The 19,165-nt window shown below is 55.3% G+C and overlaps 2 protein-coding genes across 3 annotated transcripts in view; one reads left to right on the top strand and one right to left on the bottom strand.

The window, feature by feature from the left end:
• The first annotated feature begins 78 nt into the window (after positions 1 to 78).
• Positions 79 to 1,862, top strand: MICOS13 (mitochondrial contact site and cristae organizing system subunit 13). The gene is made up of 4 exons (XM_079116617.1): positions 79 to 234; positions 895 to 1,072; positions 1,202 to 1,253; positions 1,643 to 1,862. Exons 1-4 carry the CDS (start codon positions 206 to 208, stop codon positions 1,738 to 1,740), a joined length of 357 nt encoding a protein of 118 aa, XP_078972743.1. The 5' UTR covers positions 79 to 205; the 3' UTR covers positions 1,741 to 1,862.
• A 5,095-nt stretch (positions 1,863 to 6,957) lies between these two features.
• The window catches only part of SAFB (scaffold attachment factor B), a 29,220-nt gene continuing 17,012 nt past the window's right edge, over positions 6,958 to 19,165 (bottom strand). Inside the window, exons 9-21 of one of the 2 annotated variants that reach the window (XM_079116297.1) lie at positions 18,595 to 18,689; positions 17,156 to 17,305; positions 16,997 to 17,079; positions 16,672 to 16,811; positions 16,404 to 16,492; positions 14,531 to 14,637; positions 12,404 to 12,694; positions 11,440 to 11,577; positions 11,159 to 11,201; positions 8,409 to 8,524; positions 7,977 to 8,083; positions 7,562 to 7,628; positions 6,958 to 7,264 (exon numbers count right to left, since the gene is read on the bottom strand). In XM_079116297.1, coding sequence (XP_078972423.1) covers positions 7,135 to 7,264; positions 7,562 to 7,628; positions 7,977 to 8,083; positions 8,409 to 8,524; positions 11,159 to 11,201; positions 11,440 to 11,577; positions 12,404 to 12,694; positions 14,531 to 14,637; positions 16,404 to 16,492; positions 16,672 to 16,811; positions 16,997 to 17,079; positions 17,156 to 17,305; positions 18,595 to 18,689 — 1,556 coding nt within the window. In that variant the 3' untranslated portion in view covers positions 6,958 to 7,134. The remainder of the gene's footprint in view (positions 7,265 to 7,561; positions 7,629 to 7,976; positions 8,084 to 8,408; positions 8,525 to 11,158; positions 11,202 to 11,439; positions 11,578 to 12,403; positions 12,695 to 14,530; positions 14,638 to 16,403; positions 16,493 to 16,671; positions 16,812 to 16,996; positions 17,080 to 17,155; positions 17,306 to 18,594; positions 18,690 to 19,165) is intronic. The other variant, XM_079116298.1, reaches the window with a different exon arrangement.

Genomic DNA, 19,165 nt, shown 5'->3' with positions numbered 1-19,165 from the left:
TGTGCGGCGGCCGGGCCCTGAATTTCCCAGAGGCCTCTCCGGGTGGGACCTCAACCTTGCGGAGGAGCCTGAAACGGAACGAGACTCCCACTCCCAGAGGCCTTTGTGGCAGACGAGGAGGACTACACTTCCCAGAGGCCTCTGCGGCGCCAAGACAGGAAGCGGCGGGCGAGTGCGGTGTCCTTGCGCACGGAGCCGAGCGATCATGGTGTCCCGAGTGTGGTCGCTGATGAGGTGCGTGGGGCGTCGGGCGGACCCCGAGCCTGGGGGGACGACCCCTCCTCGGGCACCCACCCCGGCCGTTTCCCCGTAGCGTCAGCCCCTTCTCCCTGTCCCATAGGGAAACGGGCTCTTTGGGACGGGCCTCGCGAGGTCGCCGTCGCCTCCCGCTGCCTTCGGAGAGCCCTGGCCGCTCGACTCCCTTGCTCGAGAGCCCCCGAGCTCGGTTGCCGCGTCTGTGCAGAGGGAGTGCCCAGGGAATCCCACGTTCGCGTTTATCAGGAGGTTAACGCTCCCAAAGCAGCGAGTGACATTCGGGAAGCGCCCGGCGACACTTAGAAAAACCAGCGGCTTGCCCGCCGAGAGCGCACCCAGGGCTGGAAGGCTCTCTAAATGCTTAGGTGTCTTAAGTCTGCCCCTTGCACTCCGAGGAACCTTAAAACACCCACTGTCCCTTTTCCGGGCCTCATTTTCCAGTGACAGTGGTGTCCAGGGGCCCTGCTTTATGCGGACTTGTGTATGACACAAGTCCGGCACCTTCTGGCACTTAGGTGCCCTTCCTTTCCCCAGTAGCTGTCAGGCCATACGAGTGTCACCTGGACTGCAAACCCCCAAGGAGTGTCCCATTCCTCCTGGGTGGCCAGCAGTGATCCCTGAGCGCCCCTCCTGCTGCAGGTTCCTCATCAAAGGCAGTGTGGCTGGGGGTGCTGTCTACCTGGTCTACGACCAGGAGCTGCTGGGACCCAGCGACAAGAGTGAGGCCGCCCTGCGGAAGGCCGAGGAGGTGTTGCCCCCCGCCGTGTACCAGTTCAGCCAGTACGTGTCCCAGCAGACGGGCCTGCAGATACCACAGGTACCCGAGGCTGGCTCTGGGGTGACCTTCAGTCCTCCAGCCCTACTTGGTGTCCTCTGCACCTGGGGGCTGCTGGGAGGCAGAGCCCTTCCCTATTCCCCAGCCCCTCTGCTCCTTTTTTTTCCCCAGCTCCCAGCCCCTCCAAAGATCAACTTTCCCATCCGCGAATCTTGGAATTCAGGTAGGCCCTGTGCCTCTGCAAAGGGGTGGCCCAGACACCCCAGCATGGCTCCCCTCCTGGCTTCCCGGCCCTTCCTTTCTGTCATCCCTCCTCCTGCTCCTGTGTCTCCCCATGGGTCTGAAAGAGGTGAAGGGGTGGAGATTCTGGGAAAGGGACCATGATGAAGCCTCCTTGGGGGGCAGGGAGATGGCCTGGGCCACACTGGAGCTTGTCCCATGAGCGTGGCCCTGTGAGCAGGCCCCTTCCCTGCACCTGCCTCAGTTTCCCAGTTGGAGGTTGGGTCTCTAGAGCAAACTTGCTAGCATCAGGCTTCTCTGGGGTTGGCTGAGGCAAGGGGCTGCCTTGAGCTGGCGGGGAGCCTCACCAGCCTGGTCTCGCTTGCCCGGCAGGCATCATCAAGGTGATGTCAGCTCTGTCTGCCGCTCCCTCCAAGGCCCGTGAGTACTCCAGGGAGGGCTGGGAGTACCTGAAGGAGCGCACCAAGTAGGAGTCCGCAGAGGCTGTCCACCCCGCAGAACTGCAGGGCGCCAAGGACTGGAGGTTCCAGACTGGCACCACACCCCGAGGGCAGCTCCCGGCCTTGCCGGCCCAATAAAGGACTTGAGAACCGTTTTCCAGCCTGTGTGTGGGCCCTGGGAGTCACGGCGGGCCTCAGCCTCTGGCTCCTCGTGCTTCCTTGAAGCTCGGCCTTGTCCCCAGGCTAGCAGCCTGGCCTGGGGTCCCCACACAGTGCTCAGGCACCCAGGAAGGGTGAGCCTGTGCAGGGACTTCCTGATTCCTGGCGGTCTGAGCCCAGGGGAGTCGGTCCAGAGGGACTCAGTGCAGGGAGCTCCTGCTTGGCACTGCAGGAGCCCCAGTGCCACTGATTCGCCTGCTCAGCCCCTTGGGTCTTAGTCCAGTCTTGATGCTTCTCCTGGCTACCACCTTCCTGCCACCCCATCCCTGACACCCCTGGTGATGCCTGGAGGGTCCTGGCTGGTGGTCCCCGTGCTGTGGGTGCCTCTACGAGAACACGGGCCCAGCCTCATCTCCCAAGTATCCCCTTCTCCCCGGGACCCTAGCCCACACTGACCCCACACTGGGTCAGCTGCCTGCAGCCTGTGTCTCCCCCCATGAGACTGAAATTCTAGCAAGGTGTGCTGGTCCGGGGTTCCCGGGAGGGCCCTGTAACCCAGCCACAGAGCCTGTCCCATGGCTGGTGATGGCAAGAAACTGGTGTCAGGAAACCAGACAGCAGTTTCCTAGGAGATGAGCTTGGTGGGAGTCGGGTGCTTTCCCAGGACGCTGTGCCAGGAACAGGGAGCAGGGGCAGGATCCCCCTTCCTAGGAGTTTGGGGGCGGAGGGAAGATATTAGAGGTGAAGCGAACAGAGTCCTGGCAGCTACCCTGGCTCTCTGACTTGAACTCAGCTCTCAAGAGAAGCCCGCAGGTGTCCCTTGGCCTGAGTCTGGAATGGGGCAGGCTGTGGCGGGGAATGCTGGCCAAGGGGCAGGAACCCATGGTTTCTGTGCCATGGGGCCAGGAGTGGGTTCTCCTTCCTCACTGCATCACTGGAGAGCCATGCGGCGCCCCCTCTTGTCCCCGATGGCCCTTGGTGACAGTGGAATCGGTGGGGACTGGAGAGCATCCCTGTTCCCTGGTGCTCTGGAGAAGGAAGCCCATGACCACCGCAGCCTGTCCACCAAGGCCTTCCAGCGCTCCTGGGCCTGTTCTAGTGGTGAAGGAACTTGCGTAGCCAGATTCAGAGCCGAGGTGGTGAACCACAAACCCCTCCCCGGACACAGATCAGCTGCCTCACACCCAAAGACCCCGGCCTGGTCCTCCAGAGGCAGGAAGCTTGTGCTTGGTGCTCACAATGCCTGGGCTGTGCGAGGTGGCAGCCACTGCCGCAGGCAGCACCAGAGTTCCACAGATGTCCTGTTACCGTCACTGACTTACCACGGTGAGGCAGCCTGACCAGGAAAGGCCTTGCCAAGGTGCCGCTGCCTGCAGAACCACCACCGTGAAGGGCCCAGTGTTCACTCCCCGTATCTCTGTATTGGTGCGTCACGGCTGCCGCACTGGTGGGCTCTGTTTTACATTTGGGCCCACACACAATGTGACAATAATTTGGCCAGTGTCATTCCCGTTTTCCCCTTTTCTTCTCCCTCCCCTGTGTATGAGTCCCCAGCAGAACCAATGGGAAAGGAAACCAGCCTTGGGAGGCTGCTGAGGGCCCCCTCTGGGCCCCTCACCTCCATCCAGGCAGCCGAGTCCAGAAGCCCTGACGCTTAGGTGGAGTTTGCCCTGCCTGGGCTTCAAGTGTGCGGGGAGTAAGGGATTCCAGAAGGGCAGGCCTGGGTGGCACCTGTCAGGGCTGGGCTGGGGTGGTTCCAGAGGCTGTTAGGCTGTGGTCATCTGGGCCAGGATGGGTTGAGAACAGGGAGGGCTCCCCTCTTGTGACATTGTGGGTAGGGCAGGCCAGGAAAGATGAGAGACAGCAGGGTGGGGGACTGGCCAGCCTGGGCACAAGAAGGTCACCCATAATCATGGCTGCCCAGTTCCAGACTCCAGATGCATTCTGCTCCACCCCATCAAGAGGGGCGTGCAGGACTAGGGTGACCTGAGGGGAGGGTGTGTGTGGCAGAAATAGGTGACCAGAAGGAGCACTGTGAGCCCCGAGGACCCCCAAAGATAAAGAGGACAAGGTGACATCCAAGCAGCCAGCAGCCTGGGTTTCCCACCTCACTTACCCCAGGACGATCTTGCCATGCAGTGATCCCAAGGGATGAGGACCAGGAGCAGCTCTGTGGCTTTAGAGAAGGAAGATACTGGTTGCAGGGGGGGGCGGCGAGGGAGGCGTCCCATGACATGCCTGCCACCCCCAGCCTTCGAGCTGCTCATGGCTGTCCTGACCCTCATGCCAGCCACAGGCCACACTGGAGGCTGGAGGGGACCAGGGATGACCCCATGTCACAGACCAGATGGGCTGCGTGGGGGGCCAGGGCGGGGAGTGGACTTCCAGGCCATGGTCCCAGGACACCCTGTGGAGAGGAGGACCCTTGGTCTGTCCCAGAGTCCCCCAGTCCCCTTCCATGGCATGGCTGGCCGCCTGGGGTTCCACTGCGCTTGTGTGCCTCTTGGAAACTTTGGTGACAGTCCAGCAAGCGCAGGCTGCCCAAGGGGCCACGGTGTAGTGCACCTTCCCAGCGTAGAGCCTGGCTTACTGGTTGATGCACCATGTATGGACGGTTGATGAATGAACTGACTCAAGATGGACAGGATGGGCAGGTGGACAATAGGGGTTGGATGAGTAGGAGCAGGTGTGGGACCCGTTTGGCCCGAGGCCACCCCACTAATCCACAAGGTACTGAGCGGCCCAGCAAGGTGAGGCTTGCAGCGGGGGTGCCCAGAGACCTGGCAGGGTCAGGCTCGCTGCCACTGGTGGCACAGCTGAGCGAGTTTCCTGTCTGGGGTCCAGGCTGAAGCGGGTGCATTTGCGCCTTGCCATGCTGAAGCCACCGGTAGAGGGGGACCCTAGTTTGGGGCAGGGGTCTTAGTCTGTATAGCAATCCAGAGACCAAGTTGTTATGGCCAACTTCTTTTTTGGTGCCAGGGATGGAACCCCAGGCCTCGTGTGCGCTAGGCAGGTGCTCCCCAGCCACCCCAGCCAAGTCCGACTTGAAGAACCCTGGGGCTGAAGCAGTGGGGGCAGGTCACTGCTGCGGACATCGGTCCTCCCATCTGTAGACCCTGTCTCCTCGCTGTGACCTGGAACAGCAGTACCATCCGTGGACGGGGTGGGGTGGTTCCTGGCACAGCAAGGCGCCAGGCACTCAGAGCAGCACACATCTGGACTGGATGCTGAGGAGGATGTGGTTGGTCCCTGGTCTCCTTTGTGTTCCCACCCCCCAAAAAAATCATCATAAGTTTTGCTTATAGCAAATGTATGCTGCTTGTGTGTTCAAAGAAAGGTACTGAGGGGAGGCAGTGAGGTGGTGGGCAGACCTTGGGGACTGCCCAGTCTGGGACCAGTGCCTGGCCTCCAAGCTGGGAGTGTGGGGCTAAGTCATGCTGACCCCTCAGGCCAGGAGCCAGCAGCCGTGGGGTTCGAGTCCCATTCTGCCCTGGCCTTTCTTCATGGCTGGGTAGGCTCTGCTCACCCTGTGGGTGGACAGTTTTGGAGCCTGCACAGGCTGGAACCCAGGAGCTGAAGCAGTCTCAGAAGTGGGCCTGGGATGGCGCAGGCCCGTGACCTCAGCAACTAGGAAGGAGCAATATTCAAGTCCAGTCTCAGCAATGTACCAAAACCCTGCCTCTAAATGAAACACAGAAAGGGCTGAGGATGGGGCTCAGTGAAAAAGTGCTCCTGGGTTTTATCCCCAGCACCAAAATAAAAAGTGGGCCTGGTATAACCTTCACTGAGCCACCTGCCTGGGCTTCCAGTTCAGGTGGACCACTTTCGTCATTCCTGTCAGTTGGTGCTGGCAGGGCTTCGGAGCTAGGGGACTGTGGAGGCAGTGCCACATGCCCTCCTTGCCACTGCAGCTTGCCCACCTTGCCTTTCTAGGTGTGTCCCGCCCTGGCCGAGCTTCCTAGGGCAGGCCTGTGGTGCCAGCACAGGTCCTCGCGGCCTGCTGCTGGTGGGCTTCTCCACATCCTGGGGGTTCAGAGGCTGGCCCTTTGCTGGTCTGAGCTCTTACAAGACAGGAAGGTCTGGCGTTCAGGAATGCCCTGTCAAGCACATGGCCCCGCCCCATTCTGCAGTGTCGCATCGTACTGGCCTCTAGAAACACCCAGATCATCATGCCTCGGTTTTGGCCAGCAGGGAACTCATAAGCCAGTGTCCACTGCTCAGTGAGGTGAGGGAGGAGGTCCTGCCCTCTGCAGAGAGGTGGCAGTGTACGTGTCCGCGTGATGGGGCTTCAGGGTACCAAGGCCCGGAGAGAGGCACAGTACAGTCGCTGATGCTCTCCCAGAGGAGGTCTAACAGATGGTCAGCAGAGACACACTGAAGACACATGCCTGCAATTCACACAGTGGGATTCAGAGGGTACACAACACAGCAGACAAGCAGCAGGAGCTGCTGGTTGTCCCTACTGATGCCACTAGGTGGGACAGCTGTATTTGGCCACCCAGGAGCAGACAACCCAATGTTGTCTGCCGAGCATCTCTCATCTTGCACTGGAACAGAGTCCCCTCAAATTAAACACTCCCCAGCGCCTTTAGCTCCTGAACTTCCTCAAACTGAGACCGAAACTAAAAACCACTACCAGCCAGACTGGGTGCCAAGCAAGCACAGCAAACTCGGCTCCTGGCCAGCAGGCCTGTCTACCCCAGCTGCACCTTAGGGCTTGTCCATCTACTACTCCAGGGCTGGTGGCAAAATCATCTCGATGCTCCTCCCCAGGTCAATTAAACTGCATTAATCTCATTTTGTCTTTTTACGTCATTTATTTCTTACGAGGGTGTCAGCAGTCAGCCAAGTCCCACCAGCCTGGCATGGCTGCCAGAGACGCAGCTCAGTCACTGAGACAGCTGAGCCTGGATGAGGGACCAGATGAGCCCGCCTCACGACCCCGATGATCCGTGATCCCTCGCCTCTGCGCACCACAGGCTGGCAAGCGTGCTGAAGCTCCTCAGCCCTGAGGGAGCTTGTGGCCAGCCCTGCTGCGCCTGACTTCCTTTCACTGACAGAAACAGAAACCACGCTTTAAATAAAGGGTATGTGAACAGAAACACCTTTATTACAAAAAACAAAACAAAAAACAAAAAGAACAAATTCACATTGTATTGAGCTACAATATGGCAGCAGATAAAAAAAATTGTTTGTACACAGTTTAAGGTAACTCCTAACAGAACATACTCTTGTCACATGACAGGAACACAGGATTCAAATTACTTAGTAGCGGCGAGTGAAGCGGGCATCACTGGGTCTGCTGCCCCGGCTCTGTCCTCCGAACCCGCCCTGCATCCCTCCACGTGGGATGACATGGCCCCGGGAGGCGCCGCCTGGGGCAAAGCTGCCACGCCTAGAAATAAGTTCAGGTTCTTTGGTCTGTGAAGTCCTCTCACCAGGCCCCTGGCCTGTCCCAAGCCCCACAAGGATTGGCAGACTGGCTGAGGGTAGGCCTGTTGCAACTTCCCACCCCCTCCTGAGTGGCAGCCTGGCAATGACTGCTCTGGGCAACGACACACCTCTGACATGGTGTCACACTCGGAAGGCAAGGGGGATTTTGAATTGTCACCCTGGCAAGCCAACATGCAGGGGAGGAGGAGTGGATGGAGCCTCCTGGCAAGAGACTGAGGGTCACTGACCACCATCTTACCCTGACATGCCTCCGCGGTTCATCATGTGGCTGGGCCCCGAGTGACCGGACATACTCCTCTCACCGCCTGGAAGAAAAGGCCAACGCTCACTGGGGTATCTGAGTCTGCTTACGGCACATGGTGTCCCCTGCAGTCCCTCTGTTCCTTGGCCCTCCAGGCCTTCTCACTGAAGCAGGCACCTGGTAATTTGGAGTTAGCAGTTCCCAGGTGGCCCCTGTCCTCACTGGGTTAGGTGCTCTGCAGCATGCCTATTCAGACCTCTGGAGGGTACCTCCCATCTACCTCCAAGTCACCGTGAGTGCCTCTGGCGGCTGCCTGGTGAGAGACTGGCGCAGCAGGGCACATGTGTTGTCTCCTTGCCAGTCATCTCTCAAACAAGACAAATGAATCTCTACCGTGCAGGTCATTCCTTACCTTGCCACCTCTTGTGGTCCCGGTCTATCATTCCCCCGTCAGCAGCACCCTGCCAAGCCCGGTCATCCTCTAGTCTTCGGCCATGATCCCCCCAGTCACGTCTGCCCCTTGGAAAAAGAGATCTCTGATGCGGAATGTCCTCTTTGGCTTCCACCATAAAAACCGTGGTGGATGCTGGAGAGCGGATTTAGCACCGTCTCTCCAGCTTGGTGACGTCCCCAGCCCTGTGCACGGGGTGCCGCAGAAAGGGCATGGGTCTTGGCCCCAGGCTGCTCAGTGGGCTCTGGGGCTTCCTGAGCTATGGTGAGCTGGCTGAGCCTGGCTCTCTGCTATCTGGTGGCTCACGCTAGTGACAGGGGCCCACAGTCAGATGGGTCTGTCTTGCCAACTGAGTGTGTGAGGCCTGGGACAGGGACAGCAGGGGACACAAACCTGGGGGGAGGGGGCAGTCCTCGGCCTTCACTCATCCTCTTGTCGGAGCCATAGCCCCACCCATCACGGGAGTCGCGGCCATGGCGCTCTGGTCCTCCGTGGCGTTCGGGGTAATGCTGGTATTAGCATAAGAGGAGAGCTTTGGTTACAACCCTGATCCTAGGCCTGTGGGTGACAAAGCTGGTAATAAAGGCAGCCAGTCACATGACAGGAGTCCTGAAGGGAACCACAGCCACATGAGCTCACTCCATGCAGCTGCATTCCCCAACCTCTGCAGGCCAGAGGGCCCCCAACCAGGAGGACAGAGTTCACTAAAGGACCTGAGCAGACACCTGGTGCCTGCTCAGCACCCAGCGTGGGGTTGTGGAGGTGGGAGGCTGACACTCACGCTCTCCAGGGATCACCTTTATCACAGGGTGCCTGGGCAATGGCTGCCTTTCTACAGAGGTCTTCCTTCCACAGCAAAGGGAGCAGCACAGGGACATGTGGTGCCCTCCCTGACGCGCTGTCCCGTTTCCTGATTTCATGAACGTGGTGACCAGGCATGAAAATGTGTACCTGCACACTGGCTCTGGAGGGCCCTAATCTCCATGTGCAAAGGCACAGGCGCAGCCCTGCTGCTCCCCGGGTCTGTGCTCGGGAAGCCACCTCCACAGAACCAGTCCAGGCCTTCATGTACAAGCAGACCAAGTGCAGCAAGGGCCATCCAAGGCACACCCACAGCGTGGCGCAGAAGGGCAGTGCTGCCACGTCTAAGGAGAGCTCCCGGCATGGGCTCCTGAAAACAGCTCCCTGCCTGAACCCCAGGACGCACCACTCTCAACATGTGCCCCATCCACGGCTTCAGACAGAAATTTTTCAGAAATATTTCAGAAAAATATTTGAAAAATCAAGAAATGATTTTTTATCAATAACTTTGCATTTTACCTGCCTACCTACCTTCCTAAACTGGGGATTGAACCCAGGGGCACTTGACTGCTGAGTCACATCCCCACATTATTTATTTTGAAATAGGGTCTTGCTAAAAAGTTGCTGAGGCTGGTCTTAAATCCTCCTGCTTCAGCCTCCCAAGTCACTGGGATCATAGATATGGGCCAACTGCACCTCACTCAATGAAAACAAAAAAAAGTTTTTAAAGATTTTTTTAGTTGTCAATGGATATTTTATTTATTTATATATGGTCCTGAGAATCGAACCCAGTTCCTCACTCATGAGAGGCAAGCAATCTACCACTGAGCTACAACCCCAGTGCCAATAACCTTAAATTTTAAGGCAGATAACTGGACAGATATATTTAGTACAAAATAAAAGACTTATCAAGACCTAGCTCTTTAACTATTTAGCCATTTCTACTTTCCCAACAACTTTAAATTTTAACCAGTATTTTTCTGTCCCACCAACCAAGAGCTCAACAAGAGCCAGATGCCACACATGCTGCTGGGGCAGCACCGTATCCTACAGGCCCAGGTACATGAGACACACTGCCTGTCGGTTTCAGGAGGGCGTCACCCACTAGCCCCACAGAGGGCCGTGACCAATGGGAACTGTACCCACGTCTCATTTGAATCCCTGCCTTATGAGGGAAGAGTGACCACCTGACTCTGTAGCCAGAGGAACAGAGTCAGCAGATATGGTGCCACCAGGATGTGACCCTGGCTCTGTCTGGATTCCAGAGTCTGGACATTTAGCTACTATGTTCTAAAAAGTTCTCCAGAGGAAACCAGAAGACCAGTTGATGACACTGCTGCATGGAAGGCTGTCCTCGGCCATACTAGAAAACCAAGGGAGCACAGGCGCACACCAGTCGAGAGCACGCTATGGGAAGAGAGGCAATGTGCAGGGCATCGCCGCTGCCACAGCTGCCTCCTGAATTCCTCTCTCCCTCCTGCCTCCGTTTTTTCAAGCGCCCCCACCGTCCAAGGCCCTGACCAAGTAGAAGTACACAGAGGTGAGGAGAAGACTGAGCTGCTGCTTCTTTTGGTACTGGGGGCTTTGAGAGTCCTGTGAGTTTTTGATAACAGCCCTGTATCAGATGTGCCTTTTGCAAACACCTTCTTTCAGTCTACCGCTTGTCTTCTTCTCTTAAGGACTCTGCATTAATTTATTTATTTTTTTTGTACCAGACACTGAACCCAGGGGCATTTTACCACTGAGCCACATCCCCAGCTTCTTGTGGTTTTTGAGGTCTTAGGATCTTACTAAGTGGCTGAGGCTGGCCTTAAACTTCTGGTCTTCCTGCCTCGGCCTCCTAGTTGCTGGGATTAGAGTTGTATGCCACTGCACCCTACCTGAGTTTATTTTTGTAATGTGAAAAAACTTCAACAAGTATGAACCAAAGACCTGGTTGTTTCCAAGGCTAAGTGGCAGCCTGAGCTCACCAAGTGTGCCCTTATATTCCACACCTCAATGTGAATGAGGTGGCCCTGGGAATAAATGCAGTAGCAACAGCTTCCCCAGGCCCACGGGGCAGAGGACCCTGTAACATGAGGTGCTACTGTGTATATTAGCACTTTTTAACAGGAGAGGTTGTACCTCCCAGGTCTCCACACTAAGCAGACAGAAAATGGCCTGGAGAGCCTCAGCAACAGCTATGAAAGGCCTTGGGATAACGGTCTGGACTGACCCTCAGAGTGAGCACTGCCGGTCCACATTTCCATTCACAAACAGAAGATCCAAGTGGGAGGGGAGGGTCTGCAGAAGGGAAGGGAGGCAACCCCATGGGAACTGTGTACACCGGAGCCATGACTTACCTGTCCTTCTCTTTCTCCCATCATTGACCTGGAACCTTCTCTCCTGAAAGAGACAATTTAAATCAAGTCATACGGAAAGAGGCCTGCTAACCAAGAGGGGCCACTCAGACCCCCATGTGGAGCGACAGCCCCAAGCTGAATGCAGGTGACCTGAGTGTGAGCTGCTTGGCATGCAACCTGATGGGTCAAGTGGGCGCTTGGAGTCAAGGAAGGCCAGTTAACGACCAGAGGGAAAAGCAGCCACACCAGCAAGAAGGGGCAGCAGGGCCCAACTGACCTACCTGTCCACGGAGTGGTTGGGGTAGCGGCCCCGGTCCCTGTGGTCGAAGTCATGGAAGCGGTCCTGGCGGTTGAAGTCAGAGTGGTAGCGCTCATCCAGAGCGGCCCGCTTGGCTTCTGGCCAATAGGCATCGTCCCGCCTATAAGGGGACGCACGATAGGGATGGAACGTGTCCTTCCAAGTAACACCCCTGTAGAGCTGGCCAACTAAACCCCACAGGCCCATGCCCCATCATGTCCCACAAAGTATCCTGTATTGCCTGAGCTGACAGGGCAGGTCTCCTGCTGCAAGTAACAGGCTGGGCCTTTTGGCACACAGAGGGGGCTGGTTCTCAGCAGGGCAGCGATCAGTTAGGTGGACTGCCACACAACATAGGTGGCTAACGGGGCTTCAGCCCAACCCAGACGACACTGTGGGAAAGCAGGAGGACCTCCATTCTCCAGAGCCCTCTCAGGAGCACCTGCCATCTTTCTAGCCTAAAGCCTAAAGCTTTTTGTACTTGTTGCCCTGACTCAAAGATGGCCTGATAAGCCCACTGAGGAACCCGTTCACACAGTGATGGCTCAAGCAGACTCCAATCTCAGCACGAAGGCACAGAAACCAAGGCAGCTAAGAAAAACTTTGGTAAGAGTTGTCACATGGGTTCCCCTTTAACCTCAGCAGTGGAAAGCTGAGTGAGGCCTGTGTGGACCGCAGAGGCGGTGCTTCTTGGGTCTCGGGCTGCCTGCCCAGCGCTCCTCTTGTGCTGCTCTGGAGGTCCGAGCTCCCCTCCTGGGCCTGGGCTTGGACCTAATGACTGAATTCAGTCCATCTCTATTTAGCCAAACCACCACGGACCCCCTGCTACAGCAAGCCAGGTGGCAGCGCAGACCGGGTTTCCTTTTAGAGGGAGGCTGCATGCTCACACAGTGCTGCGTTGGCCGATGCCAAAGGCCACCCCAGGGTACCCAGGCAGTCAAGCTCACCGGCCATCGAGGTCGTAGGGCCGTCGCACCGCTGGCCGCCGCTCCTGCTCGTAGCGCAGCTCCTGCTGGCGCCGCAGCTCCTCCCGTTCCCGGTGGATGCGCTCCTGCTCCCGACGGCGCTCCTGTTCCACGTGCATGCGCTCGCGCTCCAGCCGCTCCCGCTCCATGCGCTCCCGTTCCAGGCGGTGCCGGTGGAAGGCCAGCCGCTCACGGGCAATCTCCAGCCGCTCCCGCTCCTCCCGCTCCCACTGCGCCTGCAGGCGCTGTTCCCGCTCGCTGCGTTCCCGCTCCCTGCGGAAGGACGGCAGAGCTGGAGTATATGGCACCCCAGTGGGTCCCGGGCTCACTCAGGCCATGGACACAGACCAGCGGCTGCCACTCTAGAGCACACACTCCAGGACGGCACGAGGAGCAGGGGGAGGCGCTGGCCAGAGGAAGAGCCCAAGGGCTCCACTTCCAGCTGTCCACTCTAGCCGGTAGAGAGCACAGGGTGAGAGGAGGGGCCTGCCACGCATGAACTGGCCCCACTTCTCGAACTGTTTTTAAGTGCAACATCTGACACGATTTGCTCCCTAAACCACCAGCGTGGTCAGTCACTGTGAGTTGGAGTTGGTGTCAGGATGGCCTCTCGTGCCCATGTCTCCTATTTCTGCAGCAGCCTGAAACTGAGGAAGACACTGCCCCAGAAGACAGCCTACTACATGCTTCTGGCAGGAACCTGGCTAAACATGTCAGTGCATTTCCTTCAGCCTGGCCTCTGCAACAAAGGTGCCAGGCCGCCATCTTTGATCCTTTGACTATGTGCATTCTAAACACAAACGGTTACGGTGTGCCTGTTGCTCTCCACACATCTGACCCTGACCCTGGCTGCCTCTGTGGATGGACTACACTTCCGGGAAGGAAGGAGGCCACCATGTGTGCAGTGAGGCTGTAGTCCATGCAACCAAAGCTCAGGACAGCACAAACCTGACCCTTGTACACATGTTCCTGTACGTGGGTTCCCTAGAGCAGACACAGCAGTGTATCGCTGGGACCGGGAGGGCTCCGTGGATCCCCTGGCAGGAACGCTGCCTCTTCACACCTTTCCTACCACTGTGCGCCTCCCTGGCCCCTGATGAGGCTGGGCTACACTCTCTACGTCCCATGGTAGGAAAGCTGCCTCGCCCTGTAAGAAGCTGGCCCTCTCTCTAGTGGGCTGCTGCTCACGTGACTGAGGCTCACCTCTAGCCACCCCCGCCCACTTAGTCTTTTGACCCCACGCCTTCCCAGGTACGAAGTACAATTCTGACCGAAACAAGATGTCCCTTATGATGAGTGAGGCCTTCCAAACACCAAATTCACAAAGACGTTTACTTGCATACTGAACCACAGTCCAAAGACTCGTTTTTGGGTTCAGCCACCAGCAGACACTAGTCTGTTAATGCCATGACTGGGGCGGGACTCCAAAGGCACCTCCCACAGTGTAGAGGGCCAGGAGTCCTGTTTGGAACAGCCTGCCTTCACCACCTTCACTGGTGGGAAATGCTGCTTTTTTCATGTGATTTTCCCAATACACAAAAGGCGTCCTGCTGATCCGTTTGCCAATTAAGTAAGTAAAGGCATCTGTTTCTCCGCCTGCTGCTTTGCTGTTCAGGCCAGAAGTCCTTCAGAGGCACTGCAGGAGCTCCCTGCTCTAATGCTCCCCACCCCGCCAGCCTTTTTTAAACAACTGCTTCTGGATAGAACATTTAACTACACCCAACATGTCCGAGGAGCTAGTTTTCCAAAATGACGACGTCATTTTCTTTGGTGCAGTTAAGGATGTTCTTGCTGTTTCTTCTCCCCTTCCCAGCTTCTGAAGCAGATGCGATTCTGTCTGCCAAATGGCATTTGTGCAGCAGGGAGGCAGGACACCTTCCCACCTGTTACCTCCCAAAATCTTTGGGAAGAAATGGGTGATTTGAATGAAGTCATTTGTGAAAAGAGCCAGAGGATGAAAGCCAGCGCAGAGCAAATCCATGAACAGAAAGCTGAAGAGCACAAAGGCTTCAAGCAACATTCCACCCAGGGAACTTGGAGAAGGACATGGACATGACCACAGTCCAGGGACACAACCAGATCAGTCGATGTTCCTGGATCCTGACTCACCTACGGGACTCTGAATCTCTTGATTTCCGAGGCTCTTTGACCTTATCAAAGGACACAACGGACCGCTTCTCTCTGCTGGCCGACTTGCGATCCTGGCTTTTGGAGACCTAGTTCAACAAAGAACAAAAATTAAGGTAGATGAGGTTCATCTCTGTCTGAGCACTGAATGCAGAGATTCTACAGACAATTCATTTATAATGAAATACTAAGAGGAGGTATCCTCCCTAAGGAAATCTCAGGTCTTGTAAGTGAAGGTCACTGGCTCTCCTCAACACCGAATGTGACATATACTCAATAAAGAACAATCTATCAAGTAGAGGGTCCAAATGCAGATAAGTCTCATGAAAACTTTTGAGATCAAAATGAATTTTTGTGTACATTGACTTTTGAATCCAAAATAAACACCTTAATTTTGCTCTAAATTTATATTAGTTAGTGAATTCCCAAATGCAGTCATTTCTAATATGCTTAACAATTTCCTAATTTGTGCAACATTTTTATGAGGGCTACCCATCTGAGCCCTGCAATCTTTGTGTGTGTGTATGTGCGCGGTATTAAGGACTGGACCCAGAGATACTATACCATCACTGAGCTACATCTCCAGCCCTCTTGATGTTTTGAGAACACGTCTCACTAAGTTGCTGAGGCTGGCTTTGAACACATAATCCTCCTGCCTCAGCTGTGAGTTGCCTGGATTACATCTGTGTGCCACTATTCCTGGCCATCCCCAGCCTTTTCCAAATGATTTTATTTTGAGATTAGGTCTAATTTTCCCAGGCTGGCCTTGTATTTGTGACCCTCTTGTCTCAGGCTCCCCAAGTGTATGCCACTGTATCTGGCCGGAATCCGCAGTTTACTTTTGCATCTTCCAATCGTTATTATGAAATATATATTTAAAATATTCACACAAAGAAACATGGACTAAAAGCTTCCAAAACTGAAAGGCTGGCTTACAACTGATCTGTACTACTTAGAAGCTTAGCCAGCTTGCCCTCTGTGTCTGACTGACACAGCAGGCCTTCGGCTCCTCTCTTTAGAAGGGTCTCTAGCAAGGCTGGCCCCTTTGCCGGAAACTGGCTCTCACCAAGTGTCCGCAGTTGACAATCTACTAGTAAAGGTTACTCAGTGTACCTAGTCTGCAAACCAAAGCTTATGCTACAGATATACTTTCCTTTTGGGATTTGGGAATTTTGATGCATGCCAGGCACAGGGTGGCCCACGTGACCCACCTCCATAAAATCTTGCACAATACTGCTCCTGTGAGCTTCTCAGGGTAGAAATAACAGGCACACCACTGCATTTTCACTCTACCATAGGAGCCCCAGGGCAAGGAGTGATGGCTGAAGCAACCTGCACAGCGACCCCATCTCTGCTGCCATTTTCCCACTCGTGACCAGGCTATGTATCCCGCCTTCACCACTTTAGTTGCTTTTGGCCGCGAGTGTAACTGGGGCAGAGAACCCACAACAGATCCCCTGGTTTCCATCTTCTATGGAACATGATGCCAGAAGACAGGGAAGGGGCCAGGCCAAGAGAAAGACCACACCTAGAGGTGCTGGGCAGGAGGTGTCTGGGTGCGGGGCTTAGGCAGTAGTGGAGCTGCTGCACTGGAATACAAGCTCACTGCTGCCAGACTCTAATTTAAAAAGATGGCTTTAGGAAATGAACAAAAAGCAACAACCAATGTAGAGCCAAACTGAATACGAGGACCTTTACATCTTTTTCCTTTAAGAATTCTACATTTTTGTAAAGGTAGAAAGCTTTTTTCCCAATCAAGTTAAAAAATCTGCTACAATACACCCAGAAACACTATAAAGTGAAAACAAAACAGAACCCCACTAACCCCTATGGGTAGGAGGAAAATACTACTCACTCTCTCTTTGGACCCAGATGTCTTCACACTAATGACAGGCACACCTTTGGATTTGTCCATCACCACCGTTCGCTCGGTGCCTCGACTTCCTACAGGAGGAAAGTAGGACAGAGGTAAGGAACACCACCTGAGTGAGAAAAGCCCACCTCAATACCAGGCAGGAGGAGGCTGGTGCGTGTGGTCTCTTGGTCATAACAAACCAGCAAGCCCTACCAGCTAAGGACAGGGAAAAAATGAGGCCCTCCACATGGCTGGGCTGGCTGGCTACCTGATTTGGTGGCTCGAGAGCGCTCTGAGGGGCCGGGCTTCTGATCGTCGGGCTCTTTACTCTTCTCCCCACTTCCGTCATCACCCTTTTTGGTGTCATCTTTTCTGTCGGCTTTATCCTCCCTCTTTACGTTTGCAGATCTGCAGGTGACAGCCCCAGACACACAACTGTTAGAGCAGGAGTAGGGAAACATAGCCGTGACTGGGCCCCTACAAGAGTGGAGTGAGCACAACGAAGGAGCTGCCGCCAGCTTTCTGGCTGGGTACTTGGCCTGCCCAGTGGCTGCCCTTCCAGCCCTGCCCGCAGGTTCACCAGGGAAGAGCACCTGTCGCTGGTGCTCGCCTTCTCCTTCCTCCCTTCGCCGTCTCTCTTATCCGAGGCTTTCTTGCCAGCAGGCTCATTTTTTGCCTGAAGAAAAGAATCAAGTGCAAGTGCCACCTCGTCTCCTCCCGCTGGCTGCACCCCAGGGGAAACGGCCACTCACTTTCTCCACGGAGATCATCTTCCCGTGGAGCTCCGTCTTGTGCAGGTGACTGATGCACTTTGTTGCCTCTTCTGCTGTGGACATCGTGACAAAGCCGTAACAGCGAGCGCCAGGACTCCGGGCGTTCGTCACAACCTTGGCGCCCACCACCTGAAGGAAAGCAGGCAACCGTGGCTCGGACAGGACCCCATACAGGGCAGGCCCAAAAGCCACGACAGCAAAGGCACAGGGTGTCCTGGCAGAGTGGGCCTCAGGAGAGGTGGCAGAGCAAAGTGAGACACTCCCTGCACAGATACTCAAAGGACCTTCTTCCTCCACACACTCCCCTGGGGTCCAAGAGGGGCAAGGAGGCAGTGTGTGGACAGCAGAGAGGGAGCTCTTCTAAAGTGGCTGAAAATGTGGGAGGAAATGAGCCTAAATGTAGAGCCATACTAGGTGAGGGACATGGGCACCGTGACCCACACAAACCAGGTTTGTTTTCTTTTGGTGTCAGGGATTGAACTCAGAGGTGCTTAGCCAGAGACATATCCCCAGCCCCTTTAAAATCTGACACAGGGTCTGGCAAATGGCTTAGGGCCTCACTAACTTGCTGAGGCTGGCTATGGACTGCCACCCTAATGCCTCAGCATTCCGAGTCACTGGGATCACAGGCATGTGCCACATGCCCTGCCAGCTTCCTTAGCTGTTTGTATAACCACACTGTATTTAGTTTCCCTCTCCTCAGCATCTAGACATCAACGATCAGGGTGAATACTATTAGTTTTCTCTTGTACCATGTACAAACTCTTACCATGGACAAGGGCTGGTGCTAAATCTTACTGTGATCACCCCTAAAAGGAGTTCTGGATGAAAAAGTCTATTTGGAAGGCAAGGACAGCAAGTGAGAAAGCCAACCAAGGTGTCTCAACAGGCAGGGACTGGAGGAGGCACCTGCAATGGCAGAGGCTGGTCCATTTGTCCCTCAGCCACCAGCCTGCACAGGTGCAAAAGAGGCAGGAACTGCAGATAAGCAGGGGCCAGAACCGCCCACCCATGGGCTAAGGCAGCCACCTCCAGGTCAGGCAGCCAGGGGCAGAGAAGAGGTTCAGAGAAGGACCACAAGTCACTATCTCAACAGCACGGCAAAGGCCCTCCTCTGAAGCACTATGCCAGTGTCACTGCTGTTTCTCAAACACTGACCACACCTCTTGTCCAGATCTTAGATTCAACCTGTAGCCCTCTGCAGGTTTGAAGACCTAAGGGTCATGAAGCCACCAAGGGGAAGAGGGCAAGCTCCCAGGGATGGGGTCACCAAGCCAGGCACTCTGGGAGTCTCACATTTCCAACGAGAGGGGGACAGGCTCTGCAGAGCATTGACCTATGTAAGCTCCAGGATGCCCCCGTGTACTTTAGCACACAGTGGCCTGCACCTCCTGCTCCAGAAAGCCCCTGGCTCTTACCTTCCCGTATTTGCTGAAAAGATTCTTCAAATCTGTAGCTCTGGTTGTAGAAGAAAGTCCACTAACCCAGAAATTTCTACCACAACTGCTACGACCTAGTTCAAAAGAAAATTCTGGTTAGGAACACAATACCCATGAGATGCGGAGTCTTCAAGAAAGTTGTTTTACAAGGCCCTGGGTTCAATCCCCAGCACTGCAAAAAAAAAAAAAAAAAAAAAAAAAAGGAAGAAAGAAAAAAAGTTTTTTTTAAAGCAGACACAATTCCCATTTGCTCTCAGATTGTGGCACAACGCAAAGTCCATTGGGCTCCACAAGCCCAACAGTATCGCCAGGAATGCTGATCAGAGGGGAACCAGGGCTGCTGGGACTGCGTGCGGTTTCTGTAGATCGTGACCAAGTGGCTAAACCACGATGTAAGATGGACAGAACCCAGGCCTTCAGGCATAATATAAAGCTAAACAGGGATCCTGAGGTGGCTTTTTTAACAAGCAGCAGCCAATATCAACACAGATGCTCCTGTCTTCCTCTTTCTTGGGGTACATACCAGGTACCCAGCCCACACTTTCAATGT

The sequence above is a fragment of the Sciurus vulgaris genome, assembly GCF_902686455.1.
Source record: "Sciurus vulgaris genome assembly, chromosome: 16".
NCBI lineage: Eukaryota > Metazoa > Chordata > Mammalia > Rodentia > Sciuridae > Sciurus > Sciurus vulgaris.
Note: the sequence above shows the minus strand (reverse complement) of the source record. Positions and strands in the feature narration are given on the sequence as shown.